Consider the following 17,749-nt stretch of genomic DNA (forward strand, 5'->3'; position numbering starts at 1 on the left):
TTATGGACCATCTTGTAAATATACTTGCCTATAAACAACATGCCTGTTACTGGAGGATACCTCTAGAGGGCACACTAGAGAGCTCAGGCTGTGTACAAATACCTGATGTTTGGGATGTAAACTATAAACATGGAAACACTCAAGGAGGTAACTATGATTTTAACTCTGAGATCAGAACTGACATAATATTAACATCAATATCAATAGTGACATAGATCAGCTCAGACTGATGGCCAGTAGAACACACAGTCTGCTCTTTGTTTCTCCACCATTTTCCTCCACATGGACATGATGCTCCAAGTTTTGGGATACACAATATTATCTGCATGATATCAGTATCGGCAGATTTGAACATTTCTGCGGATATTTATAACCGATATGTCGGCTGTACATATGGACGTATAAATCTAGAGCTCATATAAATATTTCCACCTTAAATACTGCCAAAATGTACAATTGTACCATCAGATGTGGGTGGCCGCAGAGGGCACCATACCCTCAAGGAGGCCCACCATGAGCCCAGTCATCAACTACAACTAGACTCCACTTCCTTGCTCCTCTCCCAACTTCCCTTGACTCAGCCTGTCTTTGTACAAGAGACACGTGGTGTTTTTTCATGATATAAAAGGCATGTATGTAACTGGTGATTTTTAGTTTGTAGATGCCATCATAACTGGCCATGTGGTTGGGTAGGTAAGGTAGAGAATTCCTCCATGTTGGCATAAAGGGGGGTGGCTCTGGGACGCTGGAGATCACTGTTCAGCTCTCCGGGGACATAGTGGAATTAACTGAACAAAACACCAGCGAATCAGGGTTCCCATTTGACAACCCTGATGAAGTGCTGGCTTTTTGCTGCCCATCAGTTTGCACGATTGACTTGTGGAAGCAAATTTAACTAGGTTTAGGGACTTCTTCACTGAACACTTATCCTTTCTGTAGGCACGAGCATCTTGTGTTTACTTGAGTATCCTCTGCAGATATGTATGGAATGAAAAATGAAACTCATACAAACAGGCATGGACTCACTCGACTGAAAGTCGCCACTTTGCATGGTCACTGAACTGTGACACCAATGTTATTTTCATTTTTTTTTTAACAGATTAAAGCATCAACAAAACAACCAAATTCATCCCACCTAGTTAGACATGTCTGTCTCTGCAGTGAAATTAACACATCGTACACGGTGAGAATTGTGGACTTGGATTGCAATTGTGTCCTAACTGTTGTTCTCTTCCTCCACACTGCCTTCTCCACACATGTACACTGCCAACGTGGCTGCCTTTGTATGTTCGCATGTCCGTCGTTAACAGCAAGTATATCTCTGGCCTTAAAGGGTCTTCTTCATGTCAGACATTCTAAAAAAAAACAGACTGAGCTTCTTATGGAGGATATAGTGGGCATTTTAACAGCACTGCACTGCTCTCCACAATCAGCAATAGTAGCCCTGGTTTTCTCCATATATCTCAATATCTGTATCTGAAATTACCTCTAGCAAAGTGCTGGTATCATTTGGCATGTGGCTGGTAAAAGTTTCCTCTCTAACCTACTGTACCTGGTGAGCTGGTAAAATATTGAAAGCAGCAGGTGGCGTTAGGAATCTACAGACTTTGCCTCAAAATGCTGTGTGTGCATCAGGACTTCAGCCTTTTGATATTTCCTCTTACAGCAGATGGGACATCCTGAAGCCTACAACTACAGTCAGCCTCATGTTTGCCAAACGCCATTTGAAGAGACAGGACCAGCACCAGTGTCTTAAATGTTTGGAAATCATTTGACAGACCCCGAAAGGGTTTGGATCATGTTAATTACTTTTTACTCAGTCTCTTTCTTTGTCCTTTTTATGTCAACTCAGTTTCAGCAGTTTTATCTGTTGTAGATTTATTTATTATAGAATAATCACATCTGATTTAAGAAAATGAACCTAAGAGATTTTTTTAAAGTATCAGCCCATACTGTAATAATAATGACGTAGCAACAGATACTTCCTGGATGCATTATGTTATATCATTAGTTCTGGAAGAATTAGGTTGTATGGCAGTCAGTGACTTAGAGGTTTAACATTTTTGTAACCACATGGTTGTGGGTTAATATCCAGAAGCAACAATGGGTAGTTTTATTTTCTCTGTAGCAACCTACCAAGGTGCCTTTGAGCATGGGGCTGAAAGAACGAGGGGAATCAATATGCAGGTATAAAAGCTTCAAATCTGTTTTAACTTGTTTTTTATCACTTGAGAACTGTTTTATTACCTTGAATTGAGCTCTTAATGTCTACAGAGGGAGAGGGTCTCTTGTTCCACTGACACATTTCTACAGTAGCCCAGGATGGATAAACCTAGCACTAGCCCCAGAGTCGGCCTTTAGAAAGAGTATGTATGACACATGTTTAAGCCTGTGTGAAAGATCAATGAATTGATAAGCTCTGTCCTATCAGTGTTAACACAGAGCTAAAAACAACAAACTCTGACTGAATTTGACTTTCTCCTACTTAAGAATGTTCTTACTCAACAATATATCTAGTTCGGAAATATTTATATAACTGCTACATTAATATTTGAATTGTTGTATATTATATCTTTAAGAAATAAATTAGCCTATATTTGTTGGTAATCAAAAAGAAATAAGACATTTGAAACAAATTAAGGGAACCTGAGGGAGTGTTTAGCATTGGAACTGAAGCCATCTTTGACCGTCCTGCCATCAGCAGCATCCTGAAAAGTATTCTCATCACAACTGTGTCCAAGTTAGCAATGATATACCGTATTTCTGTATTAATCTAAAGCTTCATAAATGTTTATTTCAAGTTAGTATACTTCGATTTTAAGTGTGATAAAACTACTATAATCATTTACTTCGACAAGTCTTGGAATCATCTTAAATGTGGAAAAGATCATGTTTGCTGCTTTTCCTGCCTGATGATCACCTCTTTGAAACTCTTCACATGCTGTCATCAACATGTATGCTGCAAAATGTCCCAAACAAGAGCCATGGATGTTTGAAAAACAATCAGTTTCGAAGACAGGACAACACGCATAAAAAAACATTCAATCTAGTTTTAAAAATTTTTTGTTTATCGTCGTTTGAAGTGTTTCTTTGCTATTAGGACTCTGGCCTTTTCGTCTCTTCTATGTTCGATAAACTCAGGACCCCAAAAGGCTTTGTAATATAATCCTTTTAACTTTTTTATCCCCACATTTTGTTTGTGTTTGTTGCTTTTTCTAATGCAGTAGTCACTTCATAGAGCTTTTTAAGAAGGCACTGTGGCAGTGCGGTTTTATACTTCTCTCTTTGATAAGAAAAAGAGCTTTTGTTTACAAGCTGTTTGTATGTGAGCCTGTGGTGCTCTTTTTTGGTTCCTGTTTGTGAATGAATGTGCATGTGTGTAAAAATAGTTTCAAAAACCTGCCAACTGGGCCAAATTGCCATACATTTAACACACTCAAAATCAGAAATATAGAAAATGTAGAAGCATTTCCAAGGATGTTCTAGTACAGAATATTTCTGCCTCTTGGGGAGGAAGGGTTTATTTAGACCAATTAAAAATCCTTTTGACATGCTAAATTTTGATAATTTCAGTAACGTTATTTTTGGTTTACTGGCAGAAAAATTCTTCAGTGATTCTTTGACTATTTTATTCTCTATCAGATAAACAGCAGAAGCAGTGTTAGCACGACACAGTGACAGCGATGACATTTCTAATGAAACCAGCACATTTGTGTGGAGTGAAAGGTTTCAAATCAGTGTGTTATGGACTTAATTTAAATTTTATCTTTTGTGTTTTTGAAAGTCTGAATAGGAGACAATGTTATTTTTTATGCACTGATACACATTCACATATTGCTCCCACTGTTGCCCTTTGCTAGCTGTTAAAAACTGTTGCTTGTCTGCGGGTCTACAAACACTGAGGTTTCCCTTCACCTTTACAGCTCTACATCAATTTCTGCTGGTGTTAAGATTATTTCAGTCTGTTGAAAATGTAATATTGATTTCCTCCAACACTTATATTTCACTTTGATGATAAATATCAGTGGATAATTGTTTATTTTGTTCATATAAGCATAAAAGTACCATAAATTTCCATAACCATGGCCAAAGATAGCTTTAACACCACTTGTGTGTATTCTTTAAGAGCTGTTCATTTTGAAAATGAACATCTTGTGACTCAGATTTTTAATTGTTGTTTAGTTGTTTAACTTCACATCAATGTACTTTATTTTTCAGATGTTTTCACCACTTGTGTGAACTATAAACATTTGTTGGGGAAACCTCAGTCGTTCAAACCTCAGAAAAACTGACTACAGCTGTTTCACATTGAACCTTCACAAGCCTTCAAAGTGGAGCGGATTTGTACCCTGTTGTAAAGATAATAAAGAAAAGTAAACCACCTGCGGCTTTTTTTCTGCTGTTAAATAAGAAAACTTTTCCATTTGATCTTTGCTGAAATTTTCACTTAGTTTCAAATAAAGCTGCTCAGCCACTAGAGGGAGACATTGATCAACAGTAGAGTGAGTCAGTTACCGCTGGCATGATACTGAAATTTTACAGCTCAACTAACAGACTTTTGACTTAAAATTCTCAAGGCTGAGACACCAGGAAATATGCTGCATTTGTCATGGTAACAATTTCTTCTGTTAAATTTGATTTATTATGAGTGAATCTGGAAGAAGTCTGATATGACTCATGGAGGGCTTGTGCAGCTGTCCTGCACACACTTTTTTGCAGTCATTCATTCATCAATAAAACGGCACACATGATGCATTTTACATGCTTTAAGTAAATCAATATGTGGTATTATAAAAAGTCAAAAGGACACAAAGAAATACAACTAAAACTTCAGGACAATTTGCAAAAAAAAACTGTCAAAGTTAAGAAAATGCTTATACTTGATTAACAGAAAGGCAAGAAATAATTTCCTACAGTGTTACATGTCCGTATTATAAATCATAAAGGTAAAACCTTTCATGGTTAACCTGCTGGCAGTAGAGACATTTTTAAAAACAGAATAAAATACAGAGAACAGGAATTTAGAAATGCTGTCTCTCTTCATACTACTGTCTGGGGACAAAACTGAGTTTTATAGGCTTCAGGGACTGAAACTTCCAGTCCAACGCCAAAGGAATCTAAAGGAAAAAGGAAAATAAAGTTAAATGAAGGAGATAAGGAGAGTAGAACAAGGACGCATGTTAGTAAACTCTTACTATAGTGTCTTTGCATGTTTCCAAAGTGTAGCACTGCAGGAGACGGACGAGGACCATCTTCACGGTGAGGATTGCGTAGCGCATACCGACACAGTTACGAGGACCAAGTCCGAACGGCATGAATGCATATGGGTTTATCTCCTCCCCACTGTCTTTACTGAACCTGCAAGGACACAAAGACAATGTAAGGATTATAAAGTCACCCTCAGACAACAGGCATACTTGAGCAAGTATGACTGTTATGGCCACCATACAGTCATTTTTAATGTTTTAAAGTCTGCCACAAAGCCACTGGAAGCATGGTGTTGAATAAGGGAACTAATGCCATAGAATCTTTACAATTATTTCTTCCAAATTTAGCATAAAATGGCATTGGAAAATGGAGAATAAAGTGGTGCAACATTTACTAATTTTGTTCCAGAGTGAGGAGCCATAGACCCCACACTGTGTTCGCCATAATTAGTTTGAGTGATAGCTTTTCTAACAACAATAGCTCAGCAGGCTTCTTTCAAAAACATACACAGAAACTTGTTCTACATTTTTAAATAATATAGAAATATATACGTTACTCAAACAAATGTGAACTTTAGTGGTAGCAACTTACAGCTGGAGTTCACAGGTTGGTAAACAGATGGCAGGATATTCCAAGTCTTCTATTGAGGTGTATTTTCTGAAATTGTTCTCAATTTTTTCACAACTCGGTGAGCTTCTGCCCATCTTTACATCTAAGAAACTCTGCCTCTCTAAAATGTTCCTTTTATACCCAGTCAGTCATGTTACTGACCTGTTGCCAATTAACCTTATTAATTTCAAAACTCTCTTCCGGCTGTCTTATATTAGTATCACTTACTTTTCCAGCCCGCAGTCCCATCCATACTTTTTGAGATGTGTTGCTGCCAAAACTCAAAATGGGCAAATACTTTCCATTAACTGGTAAATGTCTAACTTTCTACATCTGATATGTTATCTGTGTTATATTGTGAATAAAATATGGTTTTATGAGATTTGCAAATTATTGTATTCTTTTAATTAACATTTAACACAGTGCCCATACTTTTTTGGAATTCGAGTTGTACGTTAAGAATGAGATTTTTTAATTTACCTCTCTGGTCTGAACTTCTCAGGTGACGTCCAAAAGCGTGTGTCCATGTGTAAAAGGTGAGCAGGAATCCCAACAAGAGTTCCTTCAGGGATGTTGAGTCCATGGACCTGGACATTTTTTTTACACACTCTCTCTAGCCGAGGTGCAGTAGGAACCAAGCGCATCGACTCATTGATAACGTGGTCCAGGTACTCTAAACCAGCCACAACCTCATATGTAACAGGAGCCTGGAGGGAAAAAAGGAAAAGAAAGAATCAGATTATACATTTTGTCAGCTATTTATAGTTGTCGGTGAATCACATGCACATTGACTGTACGTCTTTTGGTAGGTTGGCATCAATTTCTTCCTGCAGTGTCTTCATGGCATCAGGGTTGGTGGCCAGGTTGTAAAGGATAAAGCTGAGAGTGACACTGGTGGTCTCATAGCCACCAAAGATGAAGAGGAAAGCCTGGGAAAGTATCTCATGTTCAGTCAAACCTGTAAAATGAAATACAGCACAGGGTATCCAATTTTTGCAACATTAAAGCAGACTAGAACTTTTTAATTTTCTGACAGCACTAGTAAAAGTTCATCAATCCTAAGTTAGAAAGATAGAAAACAAACTAAAAACATTTTATGCAAACTTTCTAATAAACTGTAAGAGCAGAGCATGACTCACTACAGGAGTGCAAAGGTACCTTTACTTGGTTGTTCTAGCTCACTCTTAACCTTTGCCTCTGGTATCTCATGGTCAATCAACACCTGGAGGAAGTCTGCACGGAGCTAATTCAGCAAAAACAACAACATTAATTTAAAATTGGAATAAAAACATACACTCACTTTTCATATGAAAGGTTATTCTAATTAAAATCAGAATTAATTTTACAAATCCTAGCATGTATATTTAAAAGATGCATTTTCTCTCACACAAATAATTCAACATCTTGAAGTCCAAAGTGTCAACCAAAGTTTTAAGTGCAAAAAAACTGCAGTTCCTTGAATAGTCCCTTAAGGCAGACTCCGAAGGCAAGTCAATCCCCATATGGCCCAATAAATCTAACCTTAGAGCAGAATAAAGCAAGTAATTAAAATCAGTATAAAAGTATCTTCAGTTGTTTTCAATCTGTGGCCCCTTTTCAGTGATTTTTTTTTATGTTAGCAAACAAGTTTTTTTATTCTATGCTTTAAGTTCATGGCTGGCTAAGATTGTTAATCTTGTCATCCAGCCAGTAAATCAGCCCTCAGCATACACTGAATAGCTTGAAAACTAGGCCCACATGAATTCTACCCACTGGTCCTACACTTGGTTTTGGAGAGACCATAACTGGGTGGCTGCCAGATTGGAGCTTAAAGACTTAGGGTTGGCAAGCTTTGTTCATATAACATATAGAACAGTGCTGTAGAGCACAAAATAATTGTTAATACAAAGTTAGATTTTCATCATGATGATCATTTTTCATTTGAGATGATAACGATGATGATCCAGATGTTTATAGGCTGGCTTTGCATTATCACCTTTCAAACTGTGCAACTATAAACACCAAAGGAAAAAGCCCAATTCCCAAAATGCTGAGTAGCTCATATAATTCTCTGCATTTTTCGCAAATTATAAATGAAAGACATACTGGTTTTTCTGACTGACGCTGGTTTTTAAATCTCTTAATGATGTTGTAGAAATAATCCACACTTAGTCTGGGCATTAAGTCGATATCCAGGAGCTTCAACAGATGGGCACTAAAGGGAAATATCACTGAAAAAAGAAGAAACGTTTTTAAGCAAACCTTGAATAATGGTCAAACCAAAACACTGGAGAAAAAAATCAAACATCTCTGCTTCTAACATCAGTGAAAGTAGTACATACTGACTAAAAAGAAAGGCCAGAAATTGAAGTTTAGAATCTTTTTGAGGTGAACGATAAGTGGGTCCTCCGGGTTGTTAATGGCATCAGCCTCAATGCCAAAAGACACACTGGTAATAACATCCAAACTGTACGGTGCAATTATTCTACAGAGGGGAAAAAAACAGAGAGGTAGTTATCTTTAAGGAGCTGGCATGGGTTGAATTCTGACATGTTAGTTTACTTCATGATAAAAATCTGACATTAACAACTTACAAGCCTGCTTCTTCAGATTTTCTTATTTTGCTTTATGCTGATGATACTGTCATAAATATATATGGGAGAAAGTTTGTGTTTTCAGCTGTCATATCATTAGAAATAAAGATATGGTTTCATAAAACATAAACTCACTTTAAAGCAAACCACTACTTTTTTCTTTCAGGGATCTGTCATTCATAGAGAAATCAATGTGTTAAATCTAGGGCTGTAAGCTTAAGTGAATTAATCACAATCAATAAAGATCCATAATTAGTGCATAATTTCTAATCTCAATTAATTATATGCCTTATTATCCATCTCTGCACATTTTGTAAAGACACTGAAGTGTCTCCCTGCAACTGCAGTGATGTTAAAAAGTTAACTTCACAGACAGTTCATGGACAAGTCAAAAGTAATCTAAACCTTCTGTCATGAAACATTTACCTATTTGCTTTTCAATCCATAACAAGCTCCTTTTTTCTGTAGTTAAGTTCATGTGATAATAAACCCAAAGTTCCTCTTTCATTCAAAGTCAAAGCAGATCTGTATCCAAACTGTAAGCCAATTAACCTTATTACAGACAGTACAAAAAATCCATAAATAGATAGAAAGTGGTTTGAATTCAAAATAGTGGAAATTCAAACTAAGACCAAAGGGTGAGAGTAACTGCAATTTACAGCAGAAATTCTACAATTAATCCTAGTTAAATATTTTAATCATTTGACAGCTCTAGTCAAAACTTATGGACAGCATAATGAACAGATTTTGGTGGTAAAATGAGAAAGACTGAAACCTAATATCTGAATCCAGTCTAAGCTTTTTGTAACTTACCCAAAATAAAATCTCCTCAATAGACTGAATAATCTTGTCCCTGAACATTTTTGTGATTAGCATTCATTTGTCCTCACTGTCCTCCAACATTACTGTTATGTAACAGGTTGGTTATTTTCCTTTTGGGGTGTAACAAAGAAGCTCATCAAATTCTTCCACTCCAGTTCTTTCCAACAAAAAAGTTTTAAAGATTACAGTTCAAAAATGAATATTTAGGGCTTAAGGCAGATATCATTACAGCCCTAAAACATCCCAAAGAAAATAGATACAAATTAAGAAACTGAGTGAGTTTTAGCACTGATGAAGCTCACAGTAAAAATAACAACTGATTTAGGTCATTTAATTTGAATAAAACTGTTATACTGATTTAAACAGACTAAAATATAATTAACACAACAGAAAATAAAAGAAACATCATAAATATTAAATGTCCAAATTAATTTAAGTATAAGTAAGACTTAAAGTAAAAATAAAACCTGATATAAACCACAAAAGTAGGATAAAACTGTTAGGATGTTTTGACACACTTATTTGACTATTCATACCTTGAAATTTTCAATAAGTTAGCCAAATTTTCCTTGATCACTCTTTATGTTTTTACAAACCTATGACAACATCCAACTACACTATAAAGCACTATTATCCTAATTATAAGTTATTCATCAAAAAATACCCTTAGTATGGTTGCTACATGAGTTGGCCTTATGTCTTAACATAGACATTTACACCCATAAAGTGGAATATGTCTAAGTATTTTTTCTCCATTTTTCATGCTTAAGTTTCAGTAACTGCTTGAAATCCTACGCAAACAAAACCTACAATGGCATTTAGCACTACTCTCCACCTTTATAACGGGTGAGTTTCATCAACCTATCATGGCTAGTTATGATGTCAGGGATGTTTGTTGGGACCAAAAGAGAGTTAAACCTAGACATGAAGTTTCTAGTTTCTAAATTTCTCAATTACTAGGCCACTGCTGATTGGTCGGAGGGGTGATGTCACTTTCCATGACATCAACTGATCTCCATTAATTGGTTAAGAAAAAAATAATCTGGTTCCACTGTATCACAGAGAGTTGGGGGGAGACCATGAAGGAAATTGATCAAAATGACCATATATGGTTCTTTGCTCGATAAAGGGTTAAATTATTCAGTCAGAAAGTTAATTTTGTTAATTTGTGTGTTATATAGAATACAACAATGCTGTAAATGTTCTGGTAGGTCAAATGGACTTACATGTCATATATGCCCTACTAACTATAGATAAATAAATAATGATAAACATACTGTTTGACATCGATAGGCTCATCCAGATTTTGTTGTCCAAGTTTTTCAACAAGTCGATCTGCATAGCAAGTAACGATGGGAAAAACCTTCAAGACAGAAAAGTTGTGTAATACTGACAATAATAAAGTGTATGTCTTCATTTTATCACAGATGCTACACAAGCTCAAAGGAGACAGTTAGCGGTGGTGATTAGTAAGCTCTGATATGATACCAACCTGCTTCAGTCTTCCACTGGTAAAACAGGGTGATAGAGAGCTCCGAATTCTCTTCCACCTTTCGTCTTTAACCGTTGTTATTGCATCGTCAAAAGGTCCTGCCACTATGTTATCCTGTGAAGAGGAAAAAAGTTCACTGTGCTGTGCCTTTTCACCACTTTTATATATTATAGTGTAAACAAGAAGAAAATCTTGCACTGCTCTTAGAAAAACCACAATGGTTGGGTCCCTGTTAAACTTTGTCAAGTGTGTTCTCAAACAGCTTACACCACAGTGATCTTAAACAGACAATCCCCTCCTATTGTGTGGGACACCTAGTCAAATTAAAGTTGAATCAGCAATCAACTGGAGTCATCACATGCTACACATATAAGGGCATAATAAAACGAATCAACAAAAACAGGCACACAGAGACAAAAACAGAGACAATGTATACAAAGTAAATCAATGAAACATAGTTGCATGACTATTTACAGAAATCTTTAATCTTGTGAATGGCAACATTAGTCCTGATGCTTTCATAAATCACTAAAAATAGATGTGTACATAATCATATGAAATAAAAATGTGTATATTTTGTGTGAACCTTATCCCAGCCTATAATCTCTGTTTACAGATTATAAATAGACGAATAGGAAACAGAAATTAGCTATAGACTGGATGGTGGTAGAATCTGTACACAGGAGCCACAGTTTTTATTCAGTTTAATAGTTTCTGCTTGTAATAAAAACATTGCCAGAGCTGTACTGAACAATCACATATCAGCAGGTAAAATGTCCTATGTTGACCAGAGTAAACAGTCAGACATCTGTCATGCTGACAAACCAGTTCCAATTGACACTAGTCCTATAACTATTTTGTCTCGATCCAGCTAACATCTGTTACAAATCAAACATTTAAATTTGAGACACAGAGCTTCTTGACACTATGTTCCTCTTTCTCTGGTAACAACTCATTTCTTGATGTTTGCGAAGCCAAGTTATACTATCGTCCACAGTTTAATGGATAACCTGTTTAAAGACCTTAGTTTCATTTTTGCCAATTCTATCAACAGTAAAATGTGAAAACTTTATAATGCAGCTAGTGTAGCTCACATACCACCGTTAGCTGCCTAAACTACGTAGCTGACAGAGCTACCATAGAACAAGTCCACTGGAGCATATCTTTACATTTTTACATGTTGTAGTACCATTTTTTGGAGTATTTGAATTGGCTGTACATCAATATAACCCTTAGAACCCAAATTTTAGTGATATGTATGAGATAAATCTATTGTAACAAATTAAATTGCTAAAACGTCCAAAAAGAAACACAAGAAAAATGAAGTGTTTTTTTTTTTTTTTTTTTTTACACATTTTACTACATACGGAGATGTGAAAGCTGTATCCCTAAAAATTGTGGTTGTAAAAAAGTTGTGCAAGATCATTTAAAACCACACAAAAATATTTTGAGTATGGTCATAACTTCATTTCTGAAATACACTCATCTTTATAAACTGTGGCAAAATAAAAAAATAAAATGAAATTGTGCTCAATTAACTAAATTAAAAGACAGCAATTTTAGAAGAAATGAACTATTTACAGTAGTGAAATCCAATCTCTAAGTGTGCCAGATATTTTGAGCCTACATATGTTTGCAGAAGACCATGTCGAAACAATACCAAGCACGACTTGTAGCCTGCAAGAAAACAACACAATTATTGCTTGGATTCTGTCATTTTATATTGTTTTTGATGTGGGTTCTTTATACTACATACAAATGTTTTCAGTGCAGCAATATCATTTCAAAATTTCAGGTACAGTTCTTCTGTTGGAACAAACATTTACCTGAAGAAAGGGATCACCCTCAGAATTAAAAAAATCATTGTTAATATAAAAATTAGTCAGCTTGGAGTTGTTAAGTTATCTTTTATCTAAGCACAGTGTTAATAAAAGATGGTAATAATAGCACACATGGCTCGCCTTAGCAATCTATAAAGATGAGAATCAGTTGTTGTAATGAACCAACACCAGTCATAACCGGTCTATCTGGAGTTACCCAGAGTTACATAATCTCTCTTCATCACTGATCATGAAATGCTGAAGTCTGCTGCATTCTAGTTTAAAATGAAACGAGGAGTCTCTTACCCTGCGGTTGGTGAATGTTGAGTAGCACTCCTTCACCAACACAGTTTTAATAATCTCAGGGTCTGACACCATTAAGACCGGTGTTCGTCCATCATACATTCTGCACAGAAACACAACAACATCTATTAAACATGAATCTCTTTAACGCATAGATACAGAACGAAATATTTTCTTGGTGTGGCAATAATTTCAACAGGCATTTTTGAAATTCTGGCCCCTTATGAGCAGTACTGTAACCTTAGAATATAAGGAGGAGGGGTCTGGGGGTTGGCGTTGTGTTTTGCCTTTCTGGTCCCCTTGGCTTTGGAATGTCCTGCCTTAGGAAATAACTTCTTTCAAATCATTTCTTTACACTAACTTCTTGATTCACTTTTTTCACATCAGTCATGTTTTTATAACTTCTTTTATTTTTTTATGTATTGTTGTGTATATTTTAGTTGGTGCCCAGCTCTTTATCTGATGCCATTTATTGCTTTTATTATCCACAAATTTCACGTTTAATTTTTTTTGTGTGTGTCGGTACCTTATTTTGTTTGAATCTCTTGTGATGAGATGTAATTTTCTTCACTTCTGATCTTGAAGTCAGTTTTATTCATCACTGGTATTACTTTGAAAACTTTTTAGATCCAAGCCCAATATTTTTTTCATTTAGCCTATTGTATAGGCTAATCATTCTATCTGAGACTTTGTTTTTGCATTGTCTTGTCTTAATTTGAATTTGGCCTAACAACTAGCTTTTTATGTAATCTTCCCAAATTTGCCTTCCAAACCTCTTTTTAAGTTGTTTTAGGAATTAAGAAGTTAGTATCATTTTAATACTACTGAAAAAAAGACAACTCACCAGGGCCATTTCTAGCTCTGTGGGGGCCCTATGCAAGATGCTGTTTGGGGGCCTCCTAGTTTGCTAAACTAACGGAGGTATTCTAATCCATTAGATGATCCATGAACAAGCCACAATCTATTAGACTTGATAAGCAAAACTGGCCACAGTCATGATAACCTCTCATAATAAATTATTTATGGTCTGAATCTATATCTTTTTCTGTGGGCGGAGCTAAAAGTCATATATATAGAAGATTACACTTACCTCAGTTTGTGATATTAAGCTTCTTTTGAATAAAACAAAATACTACATCAAAAACTTAACTCAGCTATAGAAATGGAGGCAAGATTGTAGCAAACTGTATTGTCACAATAAATATTCTAAAAAATGTGCCAATGGAGACTGCAGGTTACTCAGAATTAGCAATAATCCACTCAGAGCATATCACTGATAATGACCATATATTTATTTTATTTGCTGATGTCAGACCAAAAACTTGTATCTCAATTTTTCATGGTTTTAATCTCTTTTTATTAATTGGTGCTATTGGTCACCCTTTACATCTGTCAGTTTGTTTTAACCAATTTTAAAGCAATAAAACATGTCAAAAGATGTGTTTTTTATGCCCTGAAAGTGGTGATTTGGAAGTCTTTGGCCCAACACCAGCATTTTATGTAGTTCCACCTGGCCTAGAGATTTTTTAAGATGTTAGAATGTGCTGAGTTAGAGCTCTGAGGTGTTTTTCAAAGCGCTGATGAATTATGATTGGCTATTCGGGTATTTATATCTCACATTGGGGCCTTTACTGTAGTTCTGTGACTTCATAAACATAAAAGAGATGCTTTCTATTTTTTCCACTCATTTTTAATTCTTTAGCTAAAGGGGGAGGGGCCTTATACTGGTCTTTCCCCTGGGTCCCCAAATGACTAAAACTAGCCCTGCCTCAAACCTGCAGATGCACGTCGTTCAGCCCCGCCTCATTCTGTAGCTTTGGTTTCATAGTTCTGCTATTTGGACAGTATTTATTATCAGTGGTACATTAAAAATCAAATAAAACACCCACGTTTGGACAAGTTTCACTCGATATTAAATATTACGTTATCTCCACATGTGATCCGTGTGGGTTATGCTCGTTGATGATGACGCGCATCGGCAGGAAGTTACTGGAGGATAAAGTTGAAACTAGGGCATAGGAAGTTTCCATTTGAACACAAGACAGCACACCTCATAAATGAACTCCCTGAAGAGACGCAATGTCGATGGGCTTCCTCTCCTCTCCTCTTACACACGCTCCTCCGTCGAGCGCACCCGACGGTAATAATATACGGATTTAAAAAAAAAACATTAAAGTTTATATTTGGTAGTGGTCCGTCTTTTTTGCGTGGGTAACAGAATTATTGATGTGACCTCTAATTAATCTTCACTCATGACAGTATTTACCTTAAGGTTTTTAGGAGATTTTTTTTTTCAAGGAAGCCTTAAAAGAGCCGCAACTGGACACTAAAGAGCTCGAGAGCGTGGGATGAGTTTCACTGATACAAGGGTAACGACAGGTAATTTAATTGATCTCATGAAGAGGCTGAACATGCAGTTTTGGGGCCCTATGCATTTGCATAGTCAGCTTATAGCAAGAAACGGCTCTGCAACTCACCCCCACACATCCCCGTACTTGTTATGGCAGTCACGGTCAGTGGCAATAAATCCCTACAAGAAATGTCAGGAGAGGTTAAAAATCCAAAGTACAGTTATGCCATCACCTCTAAGGTGTTCGGTTAAAACAACCTCATTACCCGTCTAGCACTTCAGTAACAGTATAACAAGTGGGCAACGATGTTACCTTTTTTAAGAGATACATTGTTCCAATAAAGGGCAATGGCCTTGGTCCTGGAACCCCCATTTTTTTAAATGTCCCAAATGGCCAAACACCGTACCTGCATGATAAGAAGGATGGACTTGTAGGCTATACTCGTTACAATGAAAACTGCGTCAGAGGATAATGCCTCATAAAACTCAGACAACATGGACAGTTATTGTTCTACTCACAGTATTAACAGGGTGAAAAACACAGCCAACAGAGTCCAGGTGGTTGCTGAAAACAAATCAAAGAGAAACATTTTGCCTTTAGCCGGGACTGCGTAGTGATAAACTGGGTCGCTCGAAAACTGAGAAATGTATTGAGAAACAAGTGACTTCATAAGTCCTCAAGTGGGCTGGGCTAAGACTCCAGGAAATTCACATCGTTTATGTAATATGAAGAGGTCAGTGACTGCTGTTTGTGTTATCTGCATGGGCGGGCCTTCAGGCAGTAAAGGGGGGGCCGAAGTGGACCTCGACTTGAACTCTGGACATACTTCCGTGTTGCAACTGGCCACACAGACAATTTCTCCAATGCGGAAGTACTTCGTCCATCTCATAAACCCTTCTTTTAGTGTCCCGAAAAAAAAAAACCTTTAGTGTCCCGTTTCCTTCAAACACTGGACCGTAAAACGCCCTATCACAGTAAACTTAGGTGGATGGTAATAATGGAAATCATATATACATACTTAAGACAAAAAGTAAGGAAATGTGTGTTTGGTGGGTTATTTATTCGTTGTAACAATGTTTCTTAGCAATATCTCTTACAGCATCTATTTGTATAGCACCTTTGAAAAACAGAGATTTACAAAGTGCTTTGACAATAAACAGAACAATTAAGACAAAGCATCAAAACACAAGCTAGAACACAACAGGAAGGCCAAAACCCCAACAACAGAAGAACCCATGAAAACATAACCCCAACATCATAATCATCCTGAATAACCTAGACCAGTGTTAATTTTGGCAGCTATTTTATATTTTAGTCACATTTTAGTCATTTCTATCCTTTTTAGTTTTAGTCTAGTTTTAGTCAAGGAAAATTCAAGACATTTTAGTCTAGTTTTAGTCCATAAAAAGTCCTCACATTTTAGTCTTTACTTTTAGTCCAAGCATTTATTTTCTTGCCTAAATCTGGACCCAAATCATGGTAGTGTGTTCTCTGCACTCTGCTAAACCTGGGGTCCCTGCTTTCTACAGCTGAGAGGCAGAATAGCTACGGCTGCATTTGTTTTTGACAGATTCACCCACAGTGGAGAAATATTACGGGTTTTGAATGTCCGACGAAAACTACATTACATTTTAGTCTAGTTTTAGTCATCTTGATGAAAACTAAATTTACTTTTTGTCAGTTTTAGTCATCACAGATCTATTTTTGTTAGTTTTAGTCTAGTTTTTGTCATATAAAAAAAAAGGCTGTCGACGAATAGTTGTAGTCATAGTTTTAGTCGATGAAATTAACACTGACCTAGACCAATCCAGGCAACACAGAAACCCAACTACATAAAAAGAGACCTAAGGACCAGAGATGTAGGAGCATATAAATTATACAAAGAGATGGGAAGAAATTAAACTCAGAGCAGTAAGCATAGAATAAAACAATAAAAATATGTAAAGATTAATTAGTCATAAAACACAAATTAGAAAGCTAGGAACTGTAAAATAGCCTATCATTCAAAATAATAATAAAAATCATGATGATGAGTTAGAATGAACACAACAGCAAGAGCTGTAAAGAGAGCAGAGGGAGGGTTACATGCTCTAAAATCAAGTAGGAGAAGTGAAGATAAACAGTAGCAATCAGAATCAAACCAGGCATAAAATACAAAGCGGAGAAAAGCAGACATTGAAGTTTTAAGGTAAAATTTGTGGAAGAAGAAGAGAATTTATGAGAGAACACTGACAGGAAGAGGGAAGACACAGTAAAAGACAGAAGACGACATCACTCTCTTAACTCTCATCTCTTCTGAGGGCAACAAAAGGTCAAGAAGCAGGATAATGGTTTGAGTGCTGTCCTCCATTCAGTAAAATTTTTAAAATCTAAGAGGATCGTATTTCTCCTGAGTGAGCGTGGCTTTGGCTCATTCAACAGAAATGCCCACACCATCCTGGAGCAGATTTTACTGCCTCATTTTTCTTGTTTTTGAAGCTTAATTTTTTAAATTTAGAGAAGTTTTATTTGACTGAAATTTGATTTAGGGGTTCATAACATATACAACAAACCTAAATACAGATTTATTTT

General features: G+C 36.3%; 1 protein-coding gene across 1 annotated transcript; it reads right to left on the bottom strand.

The window, feature by feature from the left end:
- Window positions 1–4,751: 4,751 nt before the first annotated feature.
- LOC121510858 (cytochrome P450 3A56-like) lies at window positions 4,752–15,913 on the bottom strand. Its single transcript, XM_041789150.1, has 13 exons — window positions 15,697–15,913; window positions 15,491–15,584; window positions 15,305–15,357; window positions 12,831–12,930; window positions 10,705–10,818; window positions 10,490–10,575; window positions 8,139–8,281; window positions 7,903–8,027; window positions 6,976–7,060; window positions 6,615–6,775; window positions 6,298–6,524; window positions 5,196–5,358; window positions 4,752–5,117 (listed from the first exon to the last, which is right to left on the bottom strand). Exons 1-13 carry the CDS (start codon window positions 15,846–15,848, stop codon window positions 5,046–5,048), a joined length of 1,575 nt encoding a protein of 524 aa, XP_041645084.1. The 5' UTR covers window positions 15,849–15,913; the 3' UTR covers window positions 4,752–5,045.
- Window positions 15,914–17,749: the final 1,836 nt, after the last annotated feature.

The sequence above is a fragment of the Cheilinus undulatus genome, linkage group 6 (genome assembly GCF_018320785.1).
Source record: "Cheilinus undulatus linkage group 6, ASM1832078v1, whole genome shotgun sequence".
Taxonomy (NCBI): domain Eukaryota; kingdom Metazoa; phylum Chordata; class Actinopteri; order Labriformes; family Labridae; genus Cheilinus; species Cheilinus undulatus.

Excerpts from the sequence above, each read along its gene's own strand:
- LOC121510858 (XM_041789150.1), bottom strand. The coding sequence starts at position 15,848 with ATGAAGTCACTTGTTTCTCAATACATTTCTCAGTTTTCGAGCGACCCA. Across the intron at positions 15,358-15,490 it reads CAATGTATCTCTTAAAAAAG|GGATTTATTGCCACTGACCG; the intron begins GTAACATCGTTG and ends CATTTCTTGTAG. Across the intron at positions 8,282-10,489 it reads GAGCCTATCGATGTCAAACA|AATAATTGCACCGTACAGTT; the intron begins GTATGTTTATCA and ends TCCCCTCTGTAG.